Below are 22574 nucleotides of genomic sequence, written 5' to 3' on the forward strand. Positions count from 1 at the left end.
GAGAAGATTTTTCCGAAACGGCAAGGTTTCGCCCCAAAACGTTTTGGGACAGCGGGCTAAGGCACTGTAGGATCGCTTAGGGACACTCGCGATGGTTAGATCGCTGGTAGGGGCGCTGCCCCTGGCCCCGCAAGGGGATTCGTTCCGCGATTGCGTCCGAAAACCGCTAAATGAGACCACCGGGAATTTTTACTCGTAAAAATTATAGTAAAAATAGCAGAAAATTATAGAAAATACATAATTTAGAATTATATATAATTTGTGATAGTCATGGCCCAAAAAGACCCAATTGGATTGGTATATTTGTGTTGTAATTCATATTACGGCCTGCGCGCCGTCATTTGTATTGTGTGTGCTGTATATTTGATACGCGACCTGCGCGTCGTGCCTTTCTCCATTTATTCTTGTTGTAAATTAGTTTAGACTCGAATGTAACTCGAGTTTCAAAATTGTAATGTACAAAATTGGAGCGGTGGAAGATCCACTCGAGACGGAGTTACGAGGAGGGCGCAAGCAACACAAGGTGGTCAAAGGGAGGAGCTTGAGAAGCTGTTGACCTTAGGTTGACCATCCGATCTTCTCATTGGCTTGAGAAGATCGTAATAGGGCCATGACTAATCACAAATAGTATAATTAATTGCTTGTGTGTGTGTATTTGATGCATGCTAGTAAAGTAGTTAATTAGCGCCTTAACGATTCGATTCGATCAATCGCGTATATGATACATCTCGACGATTAGATTAGATCTAAGTCGCGCACATGATGCACCTCCTCTATGATTAGATTAGATCTAAATCGAGTATATGATACACATCGTCGATTAGATTAGATCTAAATCGCGTCAACTCTAAAATGCCTACCATGTCGTGATACCTATCACTACCTCGATCACATGTGTTGTTGAATCTGCCAAAGCAGAGCAACACATATTATCTTGGTAGGGTACGGAGGGACAACCTTGGTCCCGCCTATCAACGTATGGGTGAGTACAACTCAATTAGATTGAGTAACTAGTTAACTCGGTTGGATCGAGTAAAACTATAGGCATATTTCCAACGGTTGGAATAAAGGACATAATCACATTTATATTAATTCTTGGACGTATTAGCCAAAGCTAACTCAAGTTTTAATATAACTGTGGATAATGATCCTATAAACAAGAGTTGCATAGAGATGTAATTGGTAAATTGTTACCTACCGATCATACTAAGTCTTGGGCGATTTAGCCAAAGCTAACTCAAGGCGTAGTATGATGTGGATCTTGTCCCACACGAATTATAGCTAGTTGGTTAGAATATAGTAAGTGTGGTTTGACCACATCACTCACTTGATTCTGTCAAGACTTGGCTAGGAACTTGTTTCTCAATGAAGGACTTAGGTGAAGCATCCCGCATTCTAGGCATACAGATCTATAGAGATAGATCTAAGAGGTTGCTTGGCCAAAGTCAGAGTACATACATTGACAAGGTACTCCTACGGTTTGCCATGCAGAACTCCAAGAAGGGATTTCTGTCGATGTCACATGGTGTGAGTCTTTCGAAAACTCAAGGTCCCTCTTCTAGAGAGGAGGGAGACCGCATGGATCAGATCCCTTATGCCTCAGCCATAGGATCTATCATGTACGCCATGTTATGTACTCGTCCTGATGTCTCGTATGCTTTGAGCATGACGAGCAGATACCAATCAAATCCAGGTGAAAGTCAATGGATAGCGGTCAAGAATATTCTTAAGTACTTAAGAAGTACTAAAGAATATTTCTTGATATATGGAGGCGATGACAAGCTAGCTGTAAAGGGTTACAGTGATGCCAGCTTCCAGACCGACCAGGATGATTATCGATCGCAGTCAGGGTTCGTGTTTTGCATAAATGGTGGTGCTGTGAGCTGGAAGAGTTCGAAGCAGGACACAGTCGCTGATTCTACAATAGAGGCCGAGTATATTACTGCATCAGAAGTAGCAAAGGAGGCAGTTTGGATCCACAAGTTCATCACTGAACTTGGGGTGGTTCCTAGCATTGCTGACCCTATTGAGCTCTATTGTGACAACAATGGAGCAATTGCGCAAGCCAAGAAACCTCGCTCACACCAGCGGACCAAACACATACTACGGCTCTTCCATCTCATTCGAGAGATTATCGAGAGAGGAGATGTGAAGATTTGCATAGTACCCACATAGGCTAACATCGTAGATCCCTTGACCAAGGCTTTGGCACAGAGAAAGCATGATGGTCACACTAGGTCATTAGGCCTTAGAGCCTACACTGATTGGCACTAGTGCTAGTGGGAGATTGTTAGTTAGAGCCCTAGAGCCAATCATTTGATGATTTTTGTATGGACTCGTTGTATCATATTCTTGTATATAAATAAAGGCATTTGTTTTTGGTTATTATACTTACTTGTATTGGTGCCAAATAACTAAGTATAATAGCATCCTTGAGTAGAAGGTTCTTACGTATATCAATCGATTGATTGAATCGATAGTGAGATGATATAGGGAACACTACTCTTAATCATTCCTAGTCGAGTATTAACATTCAGGGACAATGTTAATGCAATAAGACTAGCATGTAGGTCAACTCGATGACTTGATCTCACAAGTCATGGATATAGAGATATCAAGTTGACACATGGGTATGCATTGGAGAATGTATACTGAATGACCCGCAATAAGAAAGTATAATGGATCGTTATATGAGTATTATATACTTTCTCATGTGGCTATTAGTATGACTATTAGTCCTTAGACCTGAAGTCACCATGGATCCCTACATAAGGAGTTATGTACTTTGGTTTCGTCAAACGTTACCCGTAACTGGGTGGACTATAAAGGTGATTACTGGGTGTGTAACAAATTATGCGGAGGGATGTGAGTGATGTAGATGTGATCTATCCCTCCTATATGACGGGAGCGACATCGATATTCTTGATAGATTGAGACCACGAAGTGCATGACCATGCCCAAATGAGTCAATATGGGATATTGAGCTCATTTGATTTAGTGAGTCTACTTGGAGTTCAAGATTTAGATTGGTCAGAGGATGACATGATCTATGCCTCACATTGATCAATCTAGATGTCTAGGATAGAAGGACACTTTTCATATATTGTGAGGAGTCACAATTAGTAGTCACAAGATGATGTTGGATCTCAACATTCTTATAACTTGGGTAGTAATGATGTATTGCTAGATACCGCTCATTACTTATGCTTCTAAATGTGTTTAGAAGCATTGCCAACGTTACAAGAACCTATAGGGTCACACACAAAGGACAATTAGATGGCAAGTAGGTTCATATGATAAACCAAGAGGATTAGGTTCATGTGATGAACCAAATTGGATTAAGAGTAATCCTAATTATACTAATTGAGTTGGACTCAAGTTGATTCATATGTTCAATGAGTCTAATTTAGATTATGACTCATTGAATCAATTTAATTAAATGAATTAGATTCATTATATTAAATTGGTTTGAATCAAATGGTTGGATTAGATCAACCATGGGAGTTATAATGTTAAGTTTGACTTGACTTGAGAGGAAGAGGAAAAGTCAAATTTGACTTGACTTTATGCTACATCATTTGTGAGTTAGCATTAAGTGGCCAATAATGGTGTTACACATCATCATGTTTAGAACATGTGTGTGCCACCTTATGGAGGTTACAAATCTCCTCCTCATTTTAATGGCCACATTAAATGAGAGGAGGTTACAATATCTGGCCGGCCACTTTTGTGATGAATGGAATTTTGATTTCATTCAAGGCATTCATTCCATCATCGTCTTCCTCAAGCTCTCAACCTTTCTCCCTCTCCTCTCTTGGCGAACCTTACCAAGGTGCTAGCACACCTTTGTGTTAGGTTTCTCCATCTATTTGTTCGTGTGGATACTTCTAGAGGGTTGTACACTCGACAACCTCCAGATCCGGCATCACTTGGAAGAGCGGGATTGCGAAGGGCATCGCATCGAGGGTAACTTCCTTCTCCTAGTCTAGATCTAGATGTAAGAAACTTGTACTCGTAAAATTTTTGTTTTATTTTACTTCGCACGGATCCGATGGCTTGGGGTTCGGGGTTTCCGCGACGCGAAAAAGCGGTTTTCGCGACCCGAAAAACCCAACAAGTACAACTCAATGAGATTGAGTAACTAGTTAACTCAATTAGATCGAGTTTAACTATAGGCATTTTTCAATGGTTGGTAGATAGGTCAAAATCACGTTTATATTAACTCTTGGGCGTATTAGCCAAAGTTAACTCGAGTTTTAATATAAATGCAGATCTTGATCCTATAAACAAGAGTTGCATAGAGATGTAATTGGTAATTAGTTACCTACCGATCATACTAAGTCTTGGGTGATTTAGCCAAAGCTAACTCAGGGCATAGTATGATGTGGATCTTGTCCCACATGAATTATAGAATTCAGTGAGAGCATCATTTAATTAAAGGCCTAATTAGATAATTAATAGAATATGATATTTATTTATTTTTCTGCATTTTTCTATTGTAGATAATCATGACGTCAAATACGAACTCTTTCTCCCTGCGTTCCGTCCTTGAGAAGAACAAGCTCAACGGAGCAAATTTCCTGGACTGGTACAGGAACCTGAGAATCGTTCTCACACAAGAACGTAAACTGTATGTTCTGGAGAAGCCTATTCCGGAGGCACCTCCTGCCACTGCCACACGAGCTGACCGTGATGCTTACAAGAAGCATCAAGATGACGCATTAGATGTGTCATATCTTATGCTCGCGACCATGAACTCTGAGCTTCAGAAGCAACACGAGTTGATAGGCGCTTATGATATGGTTGAACATCTTCGTCAACTATTAAGGAAAAGTGAGGCACGAGAGATTCGAGATCTCTAAGGCACTGTTTCAGTGCAAGATGCAAGATGGGATTCCCGTAGGCCCATATGTACTCAAAATGATTGGGTATATAGAAAACCTACAGAGGTTGGGATTTTCCCTTGGCCAAGAGCTGGCCACTGACTTGATCTTGCAGTCCTTGCCAAAGAGCTACAGTCAGTTTGTCATGAACTACAACATGAACGAAATTGACAAGCCACTGCCCGAGCTGCTTAGCATGTTGAGAACTGCTGAGCTCAACCTTAAGAAGGTTAAGCCCAACTCTATTCTGATGGTTCAGAAACACAAGGGCAAGGGCAAGCCCAAAGGCAAGGGAAAGTCCCAAGCCAAGGGCAAAGACAAGGCACTGAAACCCAAAGGAGGGGTCGCCAAGGATGTTACCTGCTTCCACTGTGGTCAGACCGGGCACTGGAAGAGGAACTGCAAAGTGTACCTGGAAGATCTTAAGAAGAAGAGAAGTGAGACTTCCACTTCAGGTATCTATGTTATAGAAGTCAATCTCTCTATTTCTTCATCATGAGTATTAGATACCGGATGTGCTTCTCACATTTGTACTAATGTGCAGGCGCTAAGAAATAGTAGGGCATTGACGAAGGGCGAGGTGGACCTACGCGTAGGCAATGGAGCACGGGTTTCTGCTGTTGCTATAGGAACTTATCATCTATCTCTACCTTCTGGGCTTGTATTAGAATTAGATGAATGTTGTTATGTGCCTACTTTAACTAAGAACATAATTTCAGTTTCTTGTTTGGACAAGAAAGGTTTTTCATTTATAACAAAGAACAAATGTTGTTCAGTTTATTTAAATGATATGTTCTATTGTAGTGCACCTCTGATGAATAGACTCTATATTCTAGACCTTGAGAACCCTATCTATAACATAAGTACCAAGAGGTTCAAGTCAAATGACATGAACCAAACCTATCTCTGGCACTGTCACTTAGGTCATATAAATGACAAACGCTTATCCCAGCTCCATAAAGATGGTTTGCTGGACTCATTTGATTTTGAATCATATGAGACATGCGAGTCATGCCTTCTAGGTAAGATGACCAAGACTCCCTTTAGTGGACACAGTGAGAGAGCGACTGACTTGTTAGGTCTTATATAGTGATGTATGTGGCCCTTTCAATGTCACTGCTATATGTGGTTATAGGTACTTCATTACATTTACTGATGACTTCAGTAGATATGGTTATGTGTACCTGATGGCACATAAGTTAGAATCCTTTGAAAAGTTCAAAGAATTCAAGAATGAAGTACAAAACCAAGATACTGTGATCAGATCGAGGTGGTGAATACCTTAGCCATGAGTTTCGTGACTATCTAGCTGAGTGTGGGATTCTATCTCAACTCACTCCTCTTGGAACACCACAGTGGAATGGTGTATCTGAAAGGGGAATCGTACCTTATTAGATATGGTACGATCTATGATGAGTCACACAGATCTTCCTATGTATCTTTGGGGCTATGCTCTAGACACAGCAGCCTTCATTCTCAATCGAGTTCCATCTCAGGCTGTAATAAAGACACCATATAGGATATGGACTGAGAGAGATGCCCAGATGTCTTTTATGAGGATTTGGGGTTGTGAGGCTTACGTTCGACGTCAAGTCTCGGACAAACTAGGACCCAAATCCGACAAGTACTATTTCATTGTATATCCCAAGGAAACGAAGGGATATTACTTCTACATTCCCAGTCAACACAAGGTAGTTGTGGCTAAGACTGGAGTATTTCTAGAAAGGGACTTTATTTCTAGAAATACTAGTGGGAGTACGTTCGATCTTGAAGAAGTTCAAAATATGGACCATAGCACTGAAGCCTCGATGGAAGTTGAACTGGAACCACAAAGTGTTGTGGATGATGTTGTTCCACAAGGAGTTGAGGAACCACAACCAGTTCAAGTAGACCTACCTCTTTGCAGATCTGATAGGGTACGTCGTCAGCCTGAGAGATACTCATTTCTCTTGTCTGACCATGATGACGTTGTGCTCATTAAGGATGAGCCAACCTCCTATCAGGAAGCTGTGATGAGACCAGATTCCAAGAAATGCCTAGAGGCCATGAGATCTGAGATGGAATCCATATACATTAACCAAGTATGGACTTTGGTTGATCCACCTGAAGGGGTCAAACCCATTGTGTGTAAGTGAGTCTTTAAGAGAAAGACTGACATGGATGGACTTATTTATAAGGGTCGCTTGGTAGCTAAAGGTTTCAAGCAAATTCATGGTATTGACTATGATGAAACATTTTCTCCAGTAGCGATGTTTAAATCCATTCGGATCATGTTTGCTATTGCAGCATACCATGACTATGAGATATGACAGATGGATGTCAAAACCGCGTTTCTGAATGGAAACCTGCTCGAGGATGTGTACATGACACAACCTGAGGGTTTTGTAGATCCACAACATACTAGCAGAGTATGCAAGCTGCATAGGTCCATTTATGGACTAAAGCAAACTTCTCGGAGCTGGAATCTTTGATTCGATGATGCAATCAAATAGTTTGGTTTCATCAAGAATGAAGATGAACCTTGTGTCTACAAGAAGGTTGTAGGGAAGACAATTGTCTTCCTTATATTGTATGTGGATGGCATACTACTTATTGGGAAAGACATCCCTTTGCGGCAGTCTGTCAAGACTTGGCTAGGGACTTGTTTCTCAATAAAGGACTTAGGTGAAGCATCCCGCATTCTAGGCATACAGATCTATAGAGATAGATTTAAGAGGTTGCTTAGCCTAAGTCAGAGTACATACATTGACAAGGTACTCCTACGGTTTGCCATGCAGAACTCCAAGAAGGGAAGAAGGGATTTCTGTCGATGTCACATGGTATGAGTCTTTCGAAGACTCAAGGTCCCTCTTCTAGAGAGGAGAGAGACCGCATGGATTAGATCTCTTATGCCTCAGCCATAAGATCTATCATGTACGCCATGCTATGTACTCGTCCTGATGTCTCGTATGCTTTGAGCATGACGAGCAGATACAAGTCAAATCCAGGTGAAAGTCACTAGATAGCGGTCAAGAATATTCTTAAGTACTTAAAAAAGACTAAAGAATATTTCTTGATATATGGAGGCGATGACGAGCTAGTTGTAAAGAGTTATAGTGATGTCAGCTTCCAGACCGACCAGGATGATTATCGATCGCAGTCAGGGTTCGTGTTTTACATAAATGGTGGTGTTGTGAGCTGGAAAAGTTCGAAGCAGGACACAGTCGCTGATTCTACAACAGAGGCCGAGTATATTGCTGCATCAGAAGTAGCAAAGGAGACAGTTTGGATCCGCAAGTTCATCACTGAATTTGGGGTAGTTCCTAGCATCGCTGACCCTATTGAACTCTATTGTGACAACAATTGAGCAATTGTGCAGGCCAAGGAACCTCGCTCACACCAGCGGACCAAACACATACTACGGCGCTTCCATCTCATTCGAGAGATTATCAAGAGAGGAGATGTGAAAATTTGCAGAGTACCCACAGAGGCTAACATCGCAGATCCCTTGACCAAGGCTTTGGCACAGAGAAAGCATGATGGTCACACTAGGTCATTAGGCCTTAGAGCCTACACTGATTGGCACTAGTGCTAGTGGGAGATTGTTAGTTAGAGCCCTAGAGTCAATCATTTGATGATTGTTGTATGGACTCGTTGTATCATATTCTTGTATATAAATAAAGGCATTTATTTTTTGTTATTATACTTGTATTGGTGCCAAATAACTAAGTATAATAGCGTCCTTGAGTAGAAGGTTCTTACCTATATCAATCGATTGATTGAATCGATAGTGAGATGATATAGGGAACACTACTCTTAATCATTCCTAGTCGAGTATTAACATTCAGGGACAATGTTAATGCGACGAAACTAGCATGTAGATCAATTCGATGACTTGATGTCACAAGTCATGGATATAGAAATATCAAGTTGACACATGGGTATGCATTGGAGAATGTATACTGAATGACCCGCCATGAGAAAGTATCATGGATCGTTATATGAGTGTTATATACTTTCTCATGTGGCTATTAGTATGACTATTAGTCCTTGAATCTGAAGTCACATGGATCCCTACATAAGGAGTTACGTACTTTGACTTCTTCAAACGTCACCCGTAACTGGGGGGACTATAAAGGCGATTACTGGGTATGTAATGAATTATGCAGAGGGATGTGAGTGATGTAGATGGGATCTATCCCTCCTATATGACGGAGTGACATCGATATTCTTGATAGAGTGAGACCACTAAGTGCATGGTCATGCCCAAATGAGTCAATATGAGATATTGAGCTCATTTGATTGAGTGAGTCTACTTGGAGTTCAAGATTTAGATTGATTAGAGGATGACATGGTCTATGCCTCACATTGATCAATCTAGATGTCTAGGATAGAAGGACATTGTCATATATTGTGAGGAGTTACAATTAGTAGTCACAAGGTGATGTTGGATCTCAACATTCTTATAACTTGGGGTCTAGGATAGAAGGACATTATCATATATTGTGAGGAGTTACAATTAGTAGTCACAAGGTGATGTTGGATCTCAATATTCTTATAACTTGGGTAGTAATGATGTGTTGCTAGATACCGCTCATTACTTATGCTTCTAAATGGGTTTAGGAGCATTGCCAACGTTATAAGAACCTATAGGGTCACACACAAAGGGCAATTAGATGGAGATTAGGTTCATATGATGATCCTAAAGGATTAAGTTCATGTGATGAACCAAATTGGATTAAGAGTAATCCAAATTAGGCTAATTGAGTTGGACTCAATTTGGTTCATGTATTAGATGAGTCTAATTTGGACTTAAACTCATTGAATTAATTTAATTCAATGAATAGAGATTCATTAAATTAAAATTGACTTGAACCAATGGTTAGATTAGTTCAACCAAGGGAGAGAAGTGATCAAGTTTGACTTGACTTGAGAGGAAGATGAAGGTCAAGTTTGACTTGACCATTTGCCACTCATTGGTGAGTTGGCATTAAGTGGCTAATGATGATGTGTCACATCATCAAGGTTAGCACATGTGTGTACCACCTCATGAGGGAGATTAAGAGTTTTTCACTCTTGAAATTCCATGGAGTATATAAACCTTTTTGAAAGGTGGCCGGCCACTTTTGTGGAGTTACAAGCTTGAATTGATTTTTCATTCAAGTCATCTTCTTCCTCAAGCTCTTCTCTTCTCTCCCTCTCCTCCCTTGGCCGAACCCTAAAAAGGTGCTAGCACACCTTTTGTTTGGTCTCTCCATCTCTTGCTTGTGTGGATACACATAGAGGAGTGTCTACTTTGACACTCTCGAGATCCAACGAACTTTGGACGAGCGGGATTAAGCGAAGGGCTTTGCATCAAGGGTAAAGCTCTTCTCCTTTATAGATCTAGTTTAGATCTAGGTTAGAAAACTCATACTCGAAGTTTTACGAAATTTTAATCTTCGCACGGATCCGTGGCATGGGAGTTTCGGAGTTTCCGCAACGCAAAAAGCAATTTTTGTGGCCCGAAAAACCCAACAAAACACACATATTAAACACATGTGAAACCTAACTTAAACTCTTTGACATACATATTAAAACTATGATTGTACTCGATCAAACTTAGGTTGATTGCACCCACAGTAATATCCTCTATCATTCTACCGTTATGCGATAACATCATTCATCTCCCTCATTCGTGAATAGAATTTTCTTGGTTGGATCCTCGACTCAGGCAATAGAAGCATTGAAGATGTTGGTGGTGGCTTTCCATTCACGAGTAGTAACAACTGCATCGACATCAAGGGCACCATTATTAATATCATTCCCACAACGATAGTAAGCTAATCTCGTTGCCTTTTCCATTGGTGGGTAACTTCTCCTCACCGTTCTCTTTTCCACCGTGAACTTATCTACCGGAGCCCTTGGAGGACAAACTGTAGCTATTTGCCTCAAGCTTTCTCTTAAACAAGCATCCAACCACTCTAAATATGTCCTTCTTTCTCAGATTAGGGTAGTCAGAGCAGTAGCAACTACCTCTCTTCCCCTTCTCTACCCAACCAAAGTGTCACCTCCCTGTAGGGGGTGAATATATGACAAAGCTCCCTTTTCTTATATCTGGTGGTAGTTTGGTCTCTTCTATTGGTGCCAACCGTACGAGAAGCAACAATAACATCAGGTATTTTTTTCTACAGCAATTCCAGCAAAGTCCAATGAAACCCAAATCGTTAACTTTCGATGATGATGCAGCGAGACTTATAGCAGCACAGTATAAGCATCTACAGCAGACAATGGTCAAGCTGCTTACTGAAGCTGCAAAGATGGTCATGGCTAGGAATTTTACTATAGCATATGGTATATTGGCACGGCTCAATCACCAACTCCCCTTGCCATTGGGGAAGCCCCTTATCCGCTCTACCTTCTACTTCAAGGAGGCACTGCAACATATTCTCTATAACGCCCCTAGTCTTGATCTTTCTTGCAATTCGTCCTCTCACCATCACAACAATCCATTGTCTACTTATCTGTCGGTGTAATTTGACATTGTTCACAAACTTAGTATCTATAAGTCATTCTCTGAGGTCTCTCCCATTGTCGAATTCTCCAACTTCACTTGCGATGCCTCTTTTTTACAAATCTAGTATCAATACTGAAAATAACAGTGTCTAATTATGCCCAGGAATAATAGTATTAGCCCATTGAGAACCATTGAGAAGATAGGATATTTGGACAATAAATAATTTATTTTTTTATTTATCTAAGTAAACAGTTTAAGGGATTAATTTTACCTATCTTCCTCAATCAAAATAAACACACATGATGAACTATGATTTTTTGTTTCTTTTTCACACTTTTAAATTTATTTCATCTATCTATGATCCACTCCTTTAAATAAGTAGAGTATTAATTTTTTATAAAATGTATAATATCTGAGTTATTTAATCCACTCTTCTAGTTCATGCGCGCATCTATATTTAGGATTGATTAATGGAATTTCAAGGCTGTCACTTTTTTTTTTTTTAAGTCCACTAGAATATCTTCAGTTCACATGTGGTCTGGCATAGACCCATACAGGTAGGCTTACAGAGGGGGCTATGATGCGCATCAAAAGTACTCCTAGAATAGGAATATAACGATAAATTAAAAATTGAGAGGTTTACTAAATTAGCACGCGGCAGTCGTTTTTTTTAGGTTTTCTTTCTTTCTTTTATTTCATTGCGGCAGGTTTTAAAAAATAAAATTTTAAATTATTATATTTGAATTAAAGGTTACAAAATCCATGATTTTTTATTGCGTTAATAATTCAAGTATGATAATCAATATAGAATAAAAATCTTTGGAAAGTAATTAAATTCAGAAAATTTTCTATAAATGTATTAACCTTTTAATCCTTATAATAACAACCCTATTTAGACAATTTTAATTGGTAGGTTACAAACTTACAATAATCGACTTTCCTACTACGGCAGAAGTGTCCGCAGGCAATTAAATTTATGCGACCGTTGGCATTTTAAAAGGGAGCATAAGCCTAATCGATTACTCATAAGCCTAACCGATTAGGCCAACCCCTCAAAATGGAAGAACGAGCAATCGTCGTCCCGAACCACCTTCCGCCATTATCTCCATCGGCTCCGTCCTCCGATCCACGATCTGGTTTCGACTCTGCATCCAGAACCTTCCATAGCCTCCGTCCGTACGTCCCCCTTCCGCCGCCCGATCGCCCCCTCTCCTTCGCCGCCTACGCTTTCTCCCTCCTCCCCTCCCCTCTCCCCTCCCACCCCGCCATCGTCAACGCCGCCACCGGCGATACAATCTCCTTCGTTGATTTCATAACCCAGGTCCGCTCCCTTGCCGCTGCCCTACGGTCCGAGGTTGGCCTCGCCAAGGGCCATGTCGTCTTCATCCTTGCCCCACCCTCCCTCGATATTCCCGCTCTGTACCTCGCCATTCTCTCCATCGGCGCCGTTATTTCCGCTGCCAACCCTGCCTCCACCCCCGCCGAGCTCGCTCGCCTTGTCTCCCTCTCGGATCCCCACATTGCCTTCGCCGCGTCGCAGGACGCCGCCAAGCTCCCCAGCCACGTGGCCACCGTCCTACTCGACTCGCCCCGTTTCCGCTCGTTTCTCGATGCCGATGCAGGGGACCTCGTGGAGGAGGAGGTCGAGCAATCGGACGTGGCCGTCATACAGTACTCCTCCGGGACAACCGGTATGGTGAAGGCGGCGGCGCTGTCGCATCTAAATTTCATCGCGATGGTCGCTGGATTCCACTCTTTGAGGAAGCCAGCGGGCGGGGAAGAGGTGACGCTCCTGGGAGCGCCCCTGTTCCATTCCATGGGTTTCTTCTTCTTGATGAAAGGGTTGGCGTTGGGCGAGACGACTGTGGTGATGGGGGGCCGGGGAGGTGTGAAGGAAATGATTCAGGCCGCAGAGAGATATCGGGCGACGGCCATGACGGCGTCGCCCCCCGTGGTTGTTGCGATGGCAAGGTCACTGGAGAGTGTCGGCCTGACAGCACTGGAGTACGTCACCTGCGGCGGAGCCGCACTCCCTGAGGCAGCAGCCATGAGATTCATGAGGCGCTTTCCACATATTCAGATCCGTCAGGTAAGCATTTCATTTTATTTTCTTCGTTTTTAACAAAATTATTTAAAATTATTGAATTAGTGAGATAATTTTTTTTTAAGTTGAATTTGAATCCATAATATTTTTAAACAATCAAATTGATTAGTTTTATAAAATTTAATTTAAATATGCTCAAATTAAAATATAAATAATTAAATTATTTCAAAGTATAATTATATTTTATTCGAATCATAATGCAAAGAACTCGAATTTGAATTTTATTTCGAGTTAAACTCGACTTAAAATTCTTTATATTTTTAAACTTCTAATAAATTCAAATAACAAATATTAATATTTTAATATTATTTCATTGTACCTTCAGAGTACACGTAGTATTAAAGTAGGGGCCAATATTGTTTGTGTCATTGATCGATTTCACTGGCTGAGAAATGATAGCGTTAGCCACTTTGCTTATAGAGTTATAGAGCTGTTTTTGGCGTGAAGTAGTGAATTGCGCATGAGAAACATAATGTCCATTCTTAACTTTAAATCCAAGAAAGAATGAATGCGTAGCGTCGGTATCGAGCCGTCCTGTTCATCTCTGTATTAGAGTTAGTTAAACGAGTCGCTCTTCTGTCAAATACAATTACAAGTGATTTTGAGTAGTAATACTTTATTTTTTTTAATTATATGTACCAAAACGAGACTCATCTGTATATTTATTTATTATTAAAAAATTCCTTGAGTTTTATTTATCTATTTTCGTATATTTACATTCTTGTGCCTCCGTCAAAATTTAAATTTTATATATATATATATATATATATATATATATATATATATATATATATATATATAGGGTTGATAGGCTGCACGCCTGCACAGTATGCGCGTAGCATATCAATCGGTGTTTTTTTATTTTTTTTATTAATTTTTAAATTAAAAAATAATTAAAAAATTTTTTTATGATTTTATTTCTAGGGTTCAGGCTTTGGTTGTAGTATTAAAGTTATTTTTTTTTTAGATTTTACCTATAGGGTTTAGGCTTTCCAATTATGTTATAGTGTTTGGTTTAAAAAAAACATTAAAATAAAATTAATTTAAGTATTTATTGAGTATTGTAATATATTAAGGGGATAGATTAATGTATTAGAAATTTAGGTAAAGAAATGTGAAAATTTTTAATTATTTTTTAATTTAAAAATTAATAAAAAAAATAAAAAAATGCCGATTGATATGCTGCGCGCGCACAGTCGCACATTATACAGGCGCGCAACATATCAATCCTCTATATATATATATATATATATATTTTTATACTGTAATGATCTTCCTAGATTGGAATCACCATTTGAGTTGAGAAGGATAACTTATTGAGTAATAATATGAATAGAAAAAAAAATTTAAAGAAAAATTTAAGCATAGACACCTAAATTTATAATTTTTTTTTTTTGGACATATCATTTTATATATCTATCCTTGAATATTTTTTTAATATTCTTTCCTTATGCATATTAATTTTCTAACTTATTTATCGAATTAGATTAGATGTAACAACTACTACCTAGTTTCTTCTGGTAGAATCAAATACAACAACTACTGGATTTTATTATCAGGTGTGCCCCTCATGCAATTTCTGGAGTCAATGGCACAGAAGCAATCCTATTGTCAACTAATTCAAATTTTTTTTCCTATTAAAAAGAACAAAAATCAAAAAGCCTCTTTTTATTGGAATAGTAAAAAAAAATGTCTTTTTCATTTATTATTAAAAAAATATCTCATCCGATTAAATGATGGTTAGGGATATGGATCCACTGAAGCCGGAGGCATATCGAGGATGATATGTAAAGAAGAGTGTCATCGGATGAGGTCAGTCGGACGCCTCTCCCAACATGTCGAGGCAATGCTTGTGGATAATGCCACAGGAGAAACATTATCAATTGGCAAAACCGGCGAGCTATGGCTTAGAGGTCCTTCAATCATGTTAGGTGATAATAAATCATCTAAAAGCCCTTTTGCTCTAATTGTAGGTGATAATAAATCATCTAAAAGCCCTTTTGCTCTAATTGTACTTACACAACAGTTTTATCTCATTGTTGTCAGGTTATGTGGGAAATAAGCAAGCCAATGCAAACACCTTCGATGCTAGAGGCTGGCTAAAGACTGGTGACCTTTGTTACTTTGATGAGGATGGGTTTCTTTACGTTGTGGATAGGTTGAAGGAATTGATAAAATATAAAGCCTATCAAGTAAGTTTAAAACTCGCTCTAGGTTGAAAATAAAATTCTACAAACACTTGTTTATCAACCGTGTATAATTGTAGGTTCCACCTGCTGAGTTAGAGCATTTGCTTCAATACCTTCCAGGGGTTGCCGACGCTGCTGTGGCTTCGTGAGTTCGATTGATTTTTAGTTAAACTTTGACTTCCTTTTGGATCGAACTCATGCTAAATTGAATATTTTCTAGTAAATTTAATGATCATGATAGAGAATTCATAAAACAAAATAAATTATTTTCAACTTATTTATTTATTTGCACATACACGTTGGTTGATTTCAACAAATTTGGTATGTAATTCCTGCCTACTTTCAAGTCATAACTCTTTGCGGCTTGTCTGCCAAATGATAGTTATCCAGATGAAGAGGCAGGTCAAATACCTATGGCTTTAATAGTTCGACAACCAAACTCCAAACTAACTGAAGTAGAAGTAATGAATTTCATTGCGAAACAGGTTAAAGTATCTTTAGTCATATTTCATTCTAAATTCATGCAAAAATAGATTAAGACTGAATCCTTTATTTCTGTTGTTGTGTTGTAGGTAGCGCCATACAAGAAGATTCGCAAAGTTGTGTTCACTAACAAGATACCGAAAACGCCATCAGGAAAGATCTCGAGGGCTGAATTACGCAACCATCCAGTTTTGAAGTCCTCTAGACTATAAGAGGGATTCTTTTTTTGTAATAAATAATTAGGTGGATAAATTGGACTCATGTATGCCCCAATATACTATGTCCTCAAGTTTCTTCAATAATGATCTCTCTTGGGGCCTGGGGCCGGATAGTCCTAGGTTCGATGTTACATGGTTCATTTTTTTCAATCATAATCATATGTCACATATCATCTATATTTTTTTGAACTTTCTTTGAGCGTATACATATTTGTTGTCTGCCTCTCAAATATTTTGCTTGTTAAAGGTTCCAAAAGTTAGTCCCAAGGGGAGTTTAACTGAAGAGTTGATGTGGATGTATGTGCCTCTTGTATGTTAAGAGAAGAATGCCAGATGCAGCCTTGTACAAGTTAATGGAATTAAGAACAATGGAATTAAGAACAGACTAAGCTGAATCTTATATGATGTAACATGGTGATGCTTTAAAACGTGTAATTCTGAATGAGGACGGCAAGTGATAAGTTTTTGATGTACATGAATATGAACCAAGTGATACATGAATTTTATAATTTATGTACTTAAATAGAATAAGTACATGTATGTAGTTAATGAAATATGATTTAGAAGTTTTTATTGAGTCATGTAAATAATCTTGTATTAATGTGAAGCTGAAAATCAAGTCATTTTATAATATAACTCATTTATCTTGGTGACTTTCTCTTCTCTTGAAACTTATCTAAGAGTCCACCACTTTCTAATGAATTTGTATCAAAGCCAATATTATAATTTCATTGTTGGTCACTTAATGAAGGTTACATTATTATTGAAAATGATTTTGAAGAACCTCTAAATGTGGCAATTTTACCTTAAAATTTTAAGGATACTTTGGAGAAATAAAGAAAGAGAGATTAGTGTATTCTCACCATCATCCATCAAGGTTTGGATGAAGACATATTTGAGAAAATAGCCAATGAGATAACATGAAAGAAAGTGTAGGAGAGACTTCGTAACTATGGAAGTGAACAAAGTGAAGAATGCCGGGAGAGTTTGAATTACTTTTAATGAAAAATAGTCAATTTGTCTTTGACTATTTTACAAGAGTATTTGTTATTGTGAATCAAATAAAAAGACTTAAAGAAATTACTTGATGTGTTTGCGTAATTGAGAAGATACTGTGTTGGCTTAGTACAGAGTTCAACCATGTGGTTCTTGCAATTAAAAAATTCAAAGATTTGGAGACCATGCCCATTGATAAACTATATGGATTGTTACAGACTCATGAAGAACTGATGAATCATGGAAAAGAAAGAGCAATCAGAAACCAAAGAAAATGATGCGGAGCAATCCTTGTTTCTTGAAATATGGAGGATTTTATTAGAAAAAAATACATGGTATATTGATTATAGAGTTATCAATCATATGATGGGTAATAAAAGTAAATTTGTTGAGCTTTTTGTTACAAGCAAGAAAGACTTTGTAAGTTTTAGAGACAACACGAAGATGAAAATTGAAGGTAAAGGTACGATTTTTCTTAAAACAAAGAATGATAACATTCTTTGTGATATTTATTAAGTTCCAAAATTGGCTAGCAATATCTTGAGTATTTGTCAAATTTTGGGGAAAAAAATTACAAGATTCATGTGAAAAATTATATGTTTTGGCTCCAAGATCAATATTTTAACCTTGTTGCTAAGGTGTTTATGACTAAGAATCAAATGTTGTTGCTGGACTTGAAGAATTGTGGACCTATATACTTGAATATTTATATCCAGGATCCATCATGGATTTAATATATGAGGTTTGGACAATTAAATTTTGGGGAACTCAAAGCTTTGGGAGATCATAAGATGGTGACACGGATTCCAAAGATTGATCATCCTGATCAATTATGTAAAGCATTCTTATTTGTTAAGCATCCAAGAAAGAACTTTCCAAAGTAATCCATTTCGAAAGCAACCAAACCACTCCAACTCGTCCATGTTGATGTTTGTGGTATGATCAATCTTGATTCTTTTGGTAAAAGTTGTTACTTTATGCTCTTGATTGATGATTTTAGTAGAAAGACATCAGTTTATTTTTTGAAACAAAAATTGAGGTATTTGATACACTAAATTTTTTAAAGATATTATTGATAAATAAGTAGATATAAAATTCAAGCAATAAGAACTAATATAGGTGGTGAATTTACATCTAAAGAATTTAATTATTTTTGTGAATTGAATGAGATTCTTCACCCTTTGGCAATTCTTTATCACTCAACAAAATAAAGTTGCTAAAAGAAAGAACAAAGCAATACTTAATATAGAGAGGAGCATGTTAAAGTCGAAGGACATGCCTAAGGAGTTATGGACCGAAGTTATGGTATGTGTTGTGTATCTTTCAAAATGAACTCCGACAAAGAGCTTGGAGAATGTAACACCTCAAGAAGTATGGAATGGATGAAAAACCAATTGTATAACATTGATGAGTATTTTCATCCATTGCATTTTCACATGTCCTTAAAGCTGAAAGATCAAAGTTAGATGATCAGAGTCAGAAATTTATTTTCATTGGATATGATAAAAATTTTAAGGAGTACAAATTATACAATCTACACTAAGGAAGAGTTGTGTTTAGTAGTTGATGAATATGCATCATGGGACTGGAGCTCTAAGGAAGAAGAAGGATCTTATGATTTCCTTTCTTACTTTGATGAGGAATAAGAAGCATAAGAGGAATCTACTCCACCAGTAACTCAGTATTCACTCAAGTTATAATTCACATTAGGATCATCTTTAGGAGAAAAGAATCTAAAATATCAAAATCTTAATTATAGCTATGATGAGATTCATGTTATTGATGAAACAAGTTTATTTTGTTTGTTGGTGCAATCAACCTCTGGGCAAGATTGACCAAGCTAAATGTAAAATACCGGAAAAAAATAGGAAATATGAATAAGAGAATTTTCCGGAATTTTTGGATATTTTTCGGGAATTTTTCGGAGCTCGTACGGACGAGTTGACGGGGACAAAAATGGGGCTCGGAAAAGCCCGTTTAGGATACCCTGTTTTAATGAGGAAAAGTTTTAATTTTCCTTTTCCTTTTCTTTTTCTTTTATTTTTCTTTTCCTCTGGTTTTTTTTTTCCCCGACGCCGAACTCGTGCCATTTCCCTTTCCTCTCCCACGCGTGCCGAAGCCCGACGCCGAGCCCTAACCGTCGGAGCTCTAACCGGCGACCCCGGCGGTTTTCCTCTCTCCCTCGTGCCTAATCCGTGACCAAGGGAAGAAGTCGACGCCACTCCACCCAGCGCCGCCGGTCCAAAAAGCCCTAGCGCCGGTGCCCTAGCGCCCAGCAGTGCTCGGCATCTCCTGGCACAACCTGACCTCTCCCTCTCGGTGTGTTGCTGTCGCGTCGCCGCCGGCCGAGCTATTCTCCTCAGTCCTACTTCTCCGGCCAACTTCTCCTCTCGGACTTGCGATCCCCTCATTTCTTTCCTCACCGGCGCACATCTTCGACCAGGGGCAGAGCCGAGCCCTAGCCTCGCCTTCTTCTGGTTTTCTTGCGTTGTGCCCTAGGTTTTCTCTTGCTGTTGGATCCGAACAAAACAGTAGTGAGGTGAGCAGCCTACCCTTGTTGGATGCTTGGTTTTGAATTTCTGTTTTTGATCAGGATAGTGTATCTGGTTTTGGGTCTCTTGCCGGTGCGTATCTGTTTGGGTTTAGTATCAGACAGGAGCAAGCAGTGACGAGTTCTTCTTGTGTCTCTGCTTGATAGTGCCGAAGACAATACCGAGCTGTGTTTTAGCCGGATCTTGGAGGTAAGTATGGTTGGTATTGGGATTATAGTGATTTAATTCTGTACTGTGGTTGAATCTCGAATCTGTTTTGTGATCTCCCCTATTTACCTCATTTTTTTTTGGTCCGAACAGGGTACTAGAATTCCAGAAGAGGATAAATTGCTATGGGGGTTTTCTTAGATCTGGCAGTCACGGCTTCCAGCAAAATTCTTTGATTTCCAACCAAGAACGGTTGTGGAAATTGAGGTAAGATGTAGTGCAGTGGTTTCTTTTGATGTAGCATGCATTGAATTGAAGGAAAGGTTAAGAAATGGAATTTGATTCGAATTTATTTTGTTAGGCCGGATGTATATATATATATATATATATAGACCTTGATCAAATTGTATAGTGGAACGAATTAGGGTTTAGGAAGCTAACCCTAGTTGGTTAAGGTTTATGGATTAAGGTTTTGCCCTAATTTAAGGTAAAGGATTTTTATTTAGCTATTTATATGGTTGTAGCTAAATAAAATATATTTCTATTCGTGACACAGGATTTTGACGCGAGACGAGTATCTCGGAGTCAGATTGGACCTTTCTATTTTCGGAGGCGGGTACTTTTGACTTTTTGTCTTTGATATGCTTAGTAATGAAATTAACATATTGCATTAATTATGTCCTTTGTTTGTTTCGGTTAGTCACTACCCAATATCTGATACATGATTGATTGATTGCTTGATTTGCATCCCATGTATACTTTATTTGCTTATACATGCTTATAGTGGGTAGTGATATACCATGCTTCACCATGTTCAGGACCTAGGTTTTTATACCTTCTGTGTACCTTGATTTGATATGATTCTTTGACCTAGGGTGCACATTTCTATATATATGGATTAGGTCGATGTTTATATGATTATTGCCACGCATCATTCGTGATTGCATCTTGTCGATAGTTCGCTCCATTATCACGAGCACATCGCCGCTATACGTGGATCTGCACACACCACCATTCATGGGTTAGTGGTCGATTCAGCCGAGTGTGTTGCAGCAGGTAGGCACCGTTGGTCCGCCTGGGTAGTGTGACCCAACGTGTTATCCGACAGGATTCCTCCCCGTCATCGTAGGGAGTTGAGAGCATTGCGCTCCCCATCTATGATTTGGGGTAGGAGGATAGGTGTACTCCGACAGCATCCCGTCCAGTAGTGACGTCAGAGTGCACGGTTGTCACAGACCTACCCACTCGGCCTCACTTTTGTATGAGATGATCGACCGCGGGGTGACCAGATCATCGCATCATACGCACGATCGTTTATTGCTGTTTGTGGTTCTGCGATTTATATCTGCGTATTGTTTGGATACTATGTTTGACATCATGTGATTCCTATACCCCTGACCGCTTGACCTTATACTCAGGGACTGGTTAGACAAAGATTCTCCTGCTTACTTGGATCGATATTTATATCTTTCTTATATCAGGAGACTGTACACATGATTAGTGTTAGGTGTTATTTCTTTACTTTGCATATCAATTGTACCTGCTGAGTGTTGGACTCACCCCGCCTCCATTGTTGTTATTTCAGGTTGATGCTGTCAGGAGGGACTTCCAGTCGCTAGTCCCCACTGCACGTAGTGCTACTCCTCTGCTGGTTTTTGAGTAGTTGTTTTATTTTAGTTTTTCGTTATCAGACTTTGTTTTAGTTTTGTTTTGGACTTACATATGGATATTATATGGAATCTTTCCGTTGGATAGACTTTTAGTATGATTTGGATTTACTCTACTACATGCCTGCTTGGACGGCAGAAGAGGTAAGAAAAATCGGATTTTGGGCTTTACGAGTGTAGTTGAGTAGGGTTGATTTCGAGTCAGAGTATTACTATGTTGTTTATTTTATTAACTGCGTGGTTGTGACAGCCCGAGGCTGAATACATATATAAACTGCGTGGTGATTGATTTTATTTACTGTTGTTATTCCAGCCGCCTGTGGCTGAGGTATTTGTGAGATGTAGAAAAGTTTCAGATTGTCCACCGTACAGGGGAGATGTTGCCGAAATTTTCTCGGACAGGGACTCCTTTGGGGCGTGACACTAAAGTTGGCTTAAGTTGAGTTTAGATGTTTGAAAAATATATTAGATGGTTGAGAGTAAGATGACAATTAACATAAAAATTATTAGAGAAGAAGATTGGTGGTGCAATCGACCTAGGGTCAAGGTTGACCAAGATTGATTTGAGTTTCAATGTTGGCTAATTGAGCTAAAAGTTAAGTAGATCAAGGTTGGTTAGATACTCAATAATGATAAAATTCAAGTAGATCATGGTTGATCGAATACTTCGTAATTGGAAGTCCAATAAAGAGTTGACACGGGAGAAGTCCAAGTCAATCATGGTCGATAGGACACTTGGCAATGTTGGGTGAAGTCCAAATGGATTATGGAGGGCTGAACAATTGGTATGTGAAAGTAAAATCCAAATAGGTTACGGAGTACTAGATGTTAGACATATGAAAGTGAAGTCCTAATAGGTC

The 22574-nt window shown here is 38.9% G+C and overlaps 1 protein-coding gene and 1 long non-coding RNA gene across 3 annotated transcripts; both read left to right on the top strand.

Moving 5' to 3' along the window:
* The first annotated feature begins 12389 nt into the window (after positions 1-12389).
* LOC122024408 (4-coumarate--CoA ligase-like 7) lies at positions 12390-16501 on the top strand. Of its 2 annotated transcripts, none has more exons than XM_042583032.1 (6): positions 12390-13447; positions 15207-15375; positions 15509-15654; positions 15729-15796; positions 16034-16136; positions 16224-16501. In XM_042583032.1, the coding sequence occupies exons 1-6, from the start codon at positions 12416-12418 to the stop codon at positions 16344-16346; spliced, it is 1641 nt and encodes a 546-aa protein (XP_042438966.1). In that variant the 5' UTR covers positions 12390-12415; the 3' UTR covers positions 16347-16501. The 2 variants fall into 2 exon arrangements, with proteins under 2 accessions (XP_042438966.1, XP_042438965.1); XM_042583031.1 differs by having other exon boundaries at positions 15207-15393; positions 16224-16492.
* A 2931-nt stretch (positions 16502-19432) lies between these two features.
* Positions 19433-20664, top strand: LOC122024634. Its single transcript, XR_006123482.1, has 4 exons — positions 19433-19887; positions 19995-20089; positions 20201-20314; positions 20604-20664. It is a non-coding gene; the product is annotated as an uncharacterized LOC122024634 (long non-coding RNA).
* Positions 20665-22574: the final 1910 nt, after the last annotated feature.

This window comes from Zingiber officinale, chromosome 9B (assembly GCF_018446385.1).
Source record: "Zingiber officinale cultivar Zhangliang chromosome 9B, Zo_v1.1, whole genome shotgun sequence".
Classification (NCBI taxonomy): Eukaryota; Viridiplantae; Streptophyta; class Magnoliopsida; order Zingiberales; family Zingiberaceae; genus Zingiber; species Zingiber officinale.

What these genes read in the sequence shown, in the direction of transcription:
- LOC122024408 (XM_042583031.1), top strand. Translation starts at nt 12,416, where the DNA reads ATGGAAGAACGAGCAATCGTCGTCCCGAACCACCTTCCGCCATTATCT. An exon ending in CACATATTCAGATCCGTCAG is followed by an intron (nt 13,448 to 15,206) that starts GTAAGCATTTCA and finishes AATGATGGTTAG; the next exon opens with GGATATGGATCCACTGAAGC. An exon ending in AGGTCCTTCAATCATGTTAG is followed by an intron (nt 15,394 to 15,508) that starts GTGATAATAAAT and finishes CATTGTTGTCAG; the next exon opens with GTTATGTGGGAAATAAGCAA.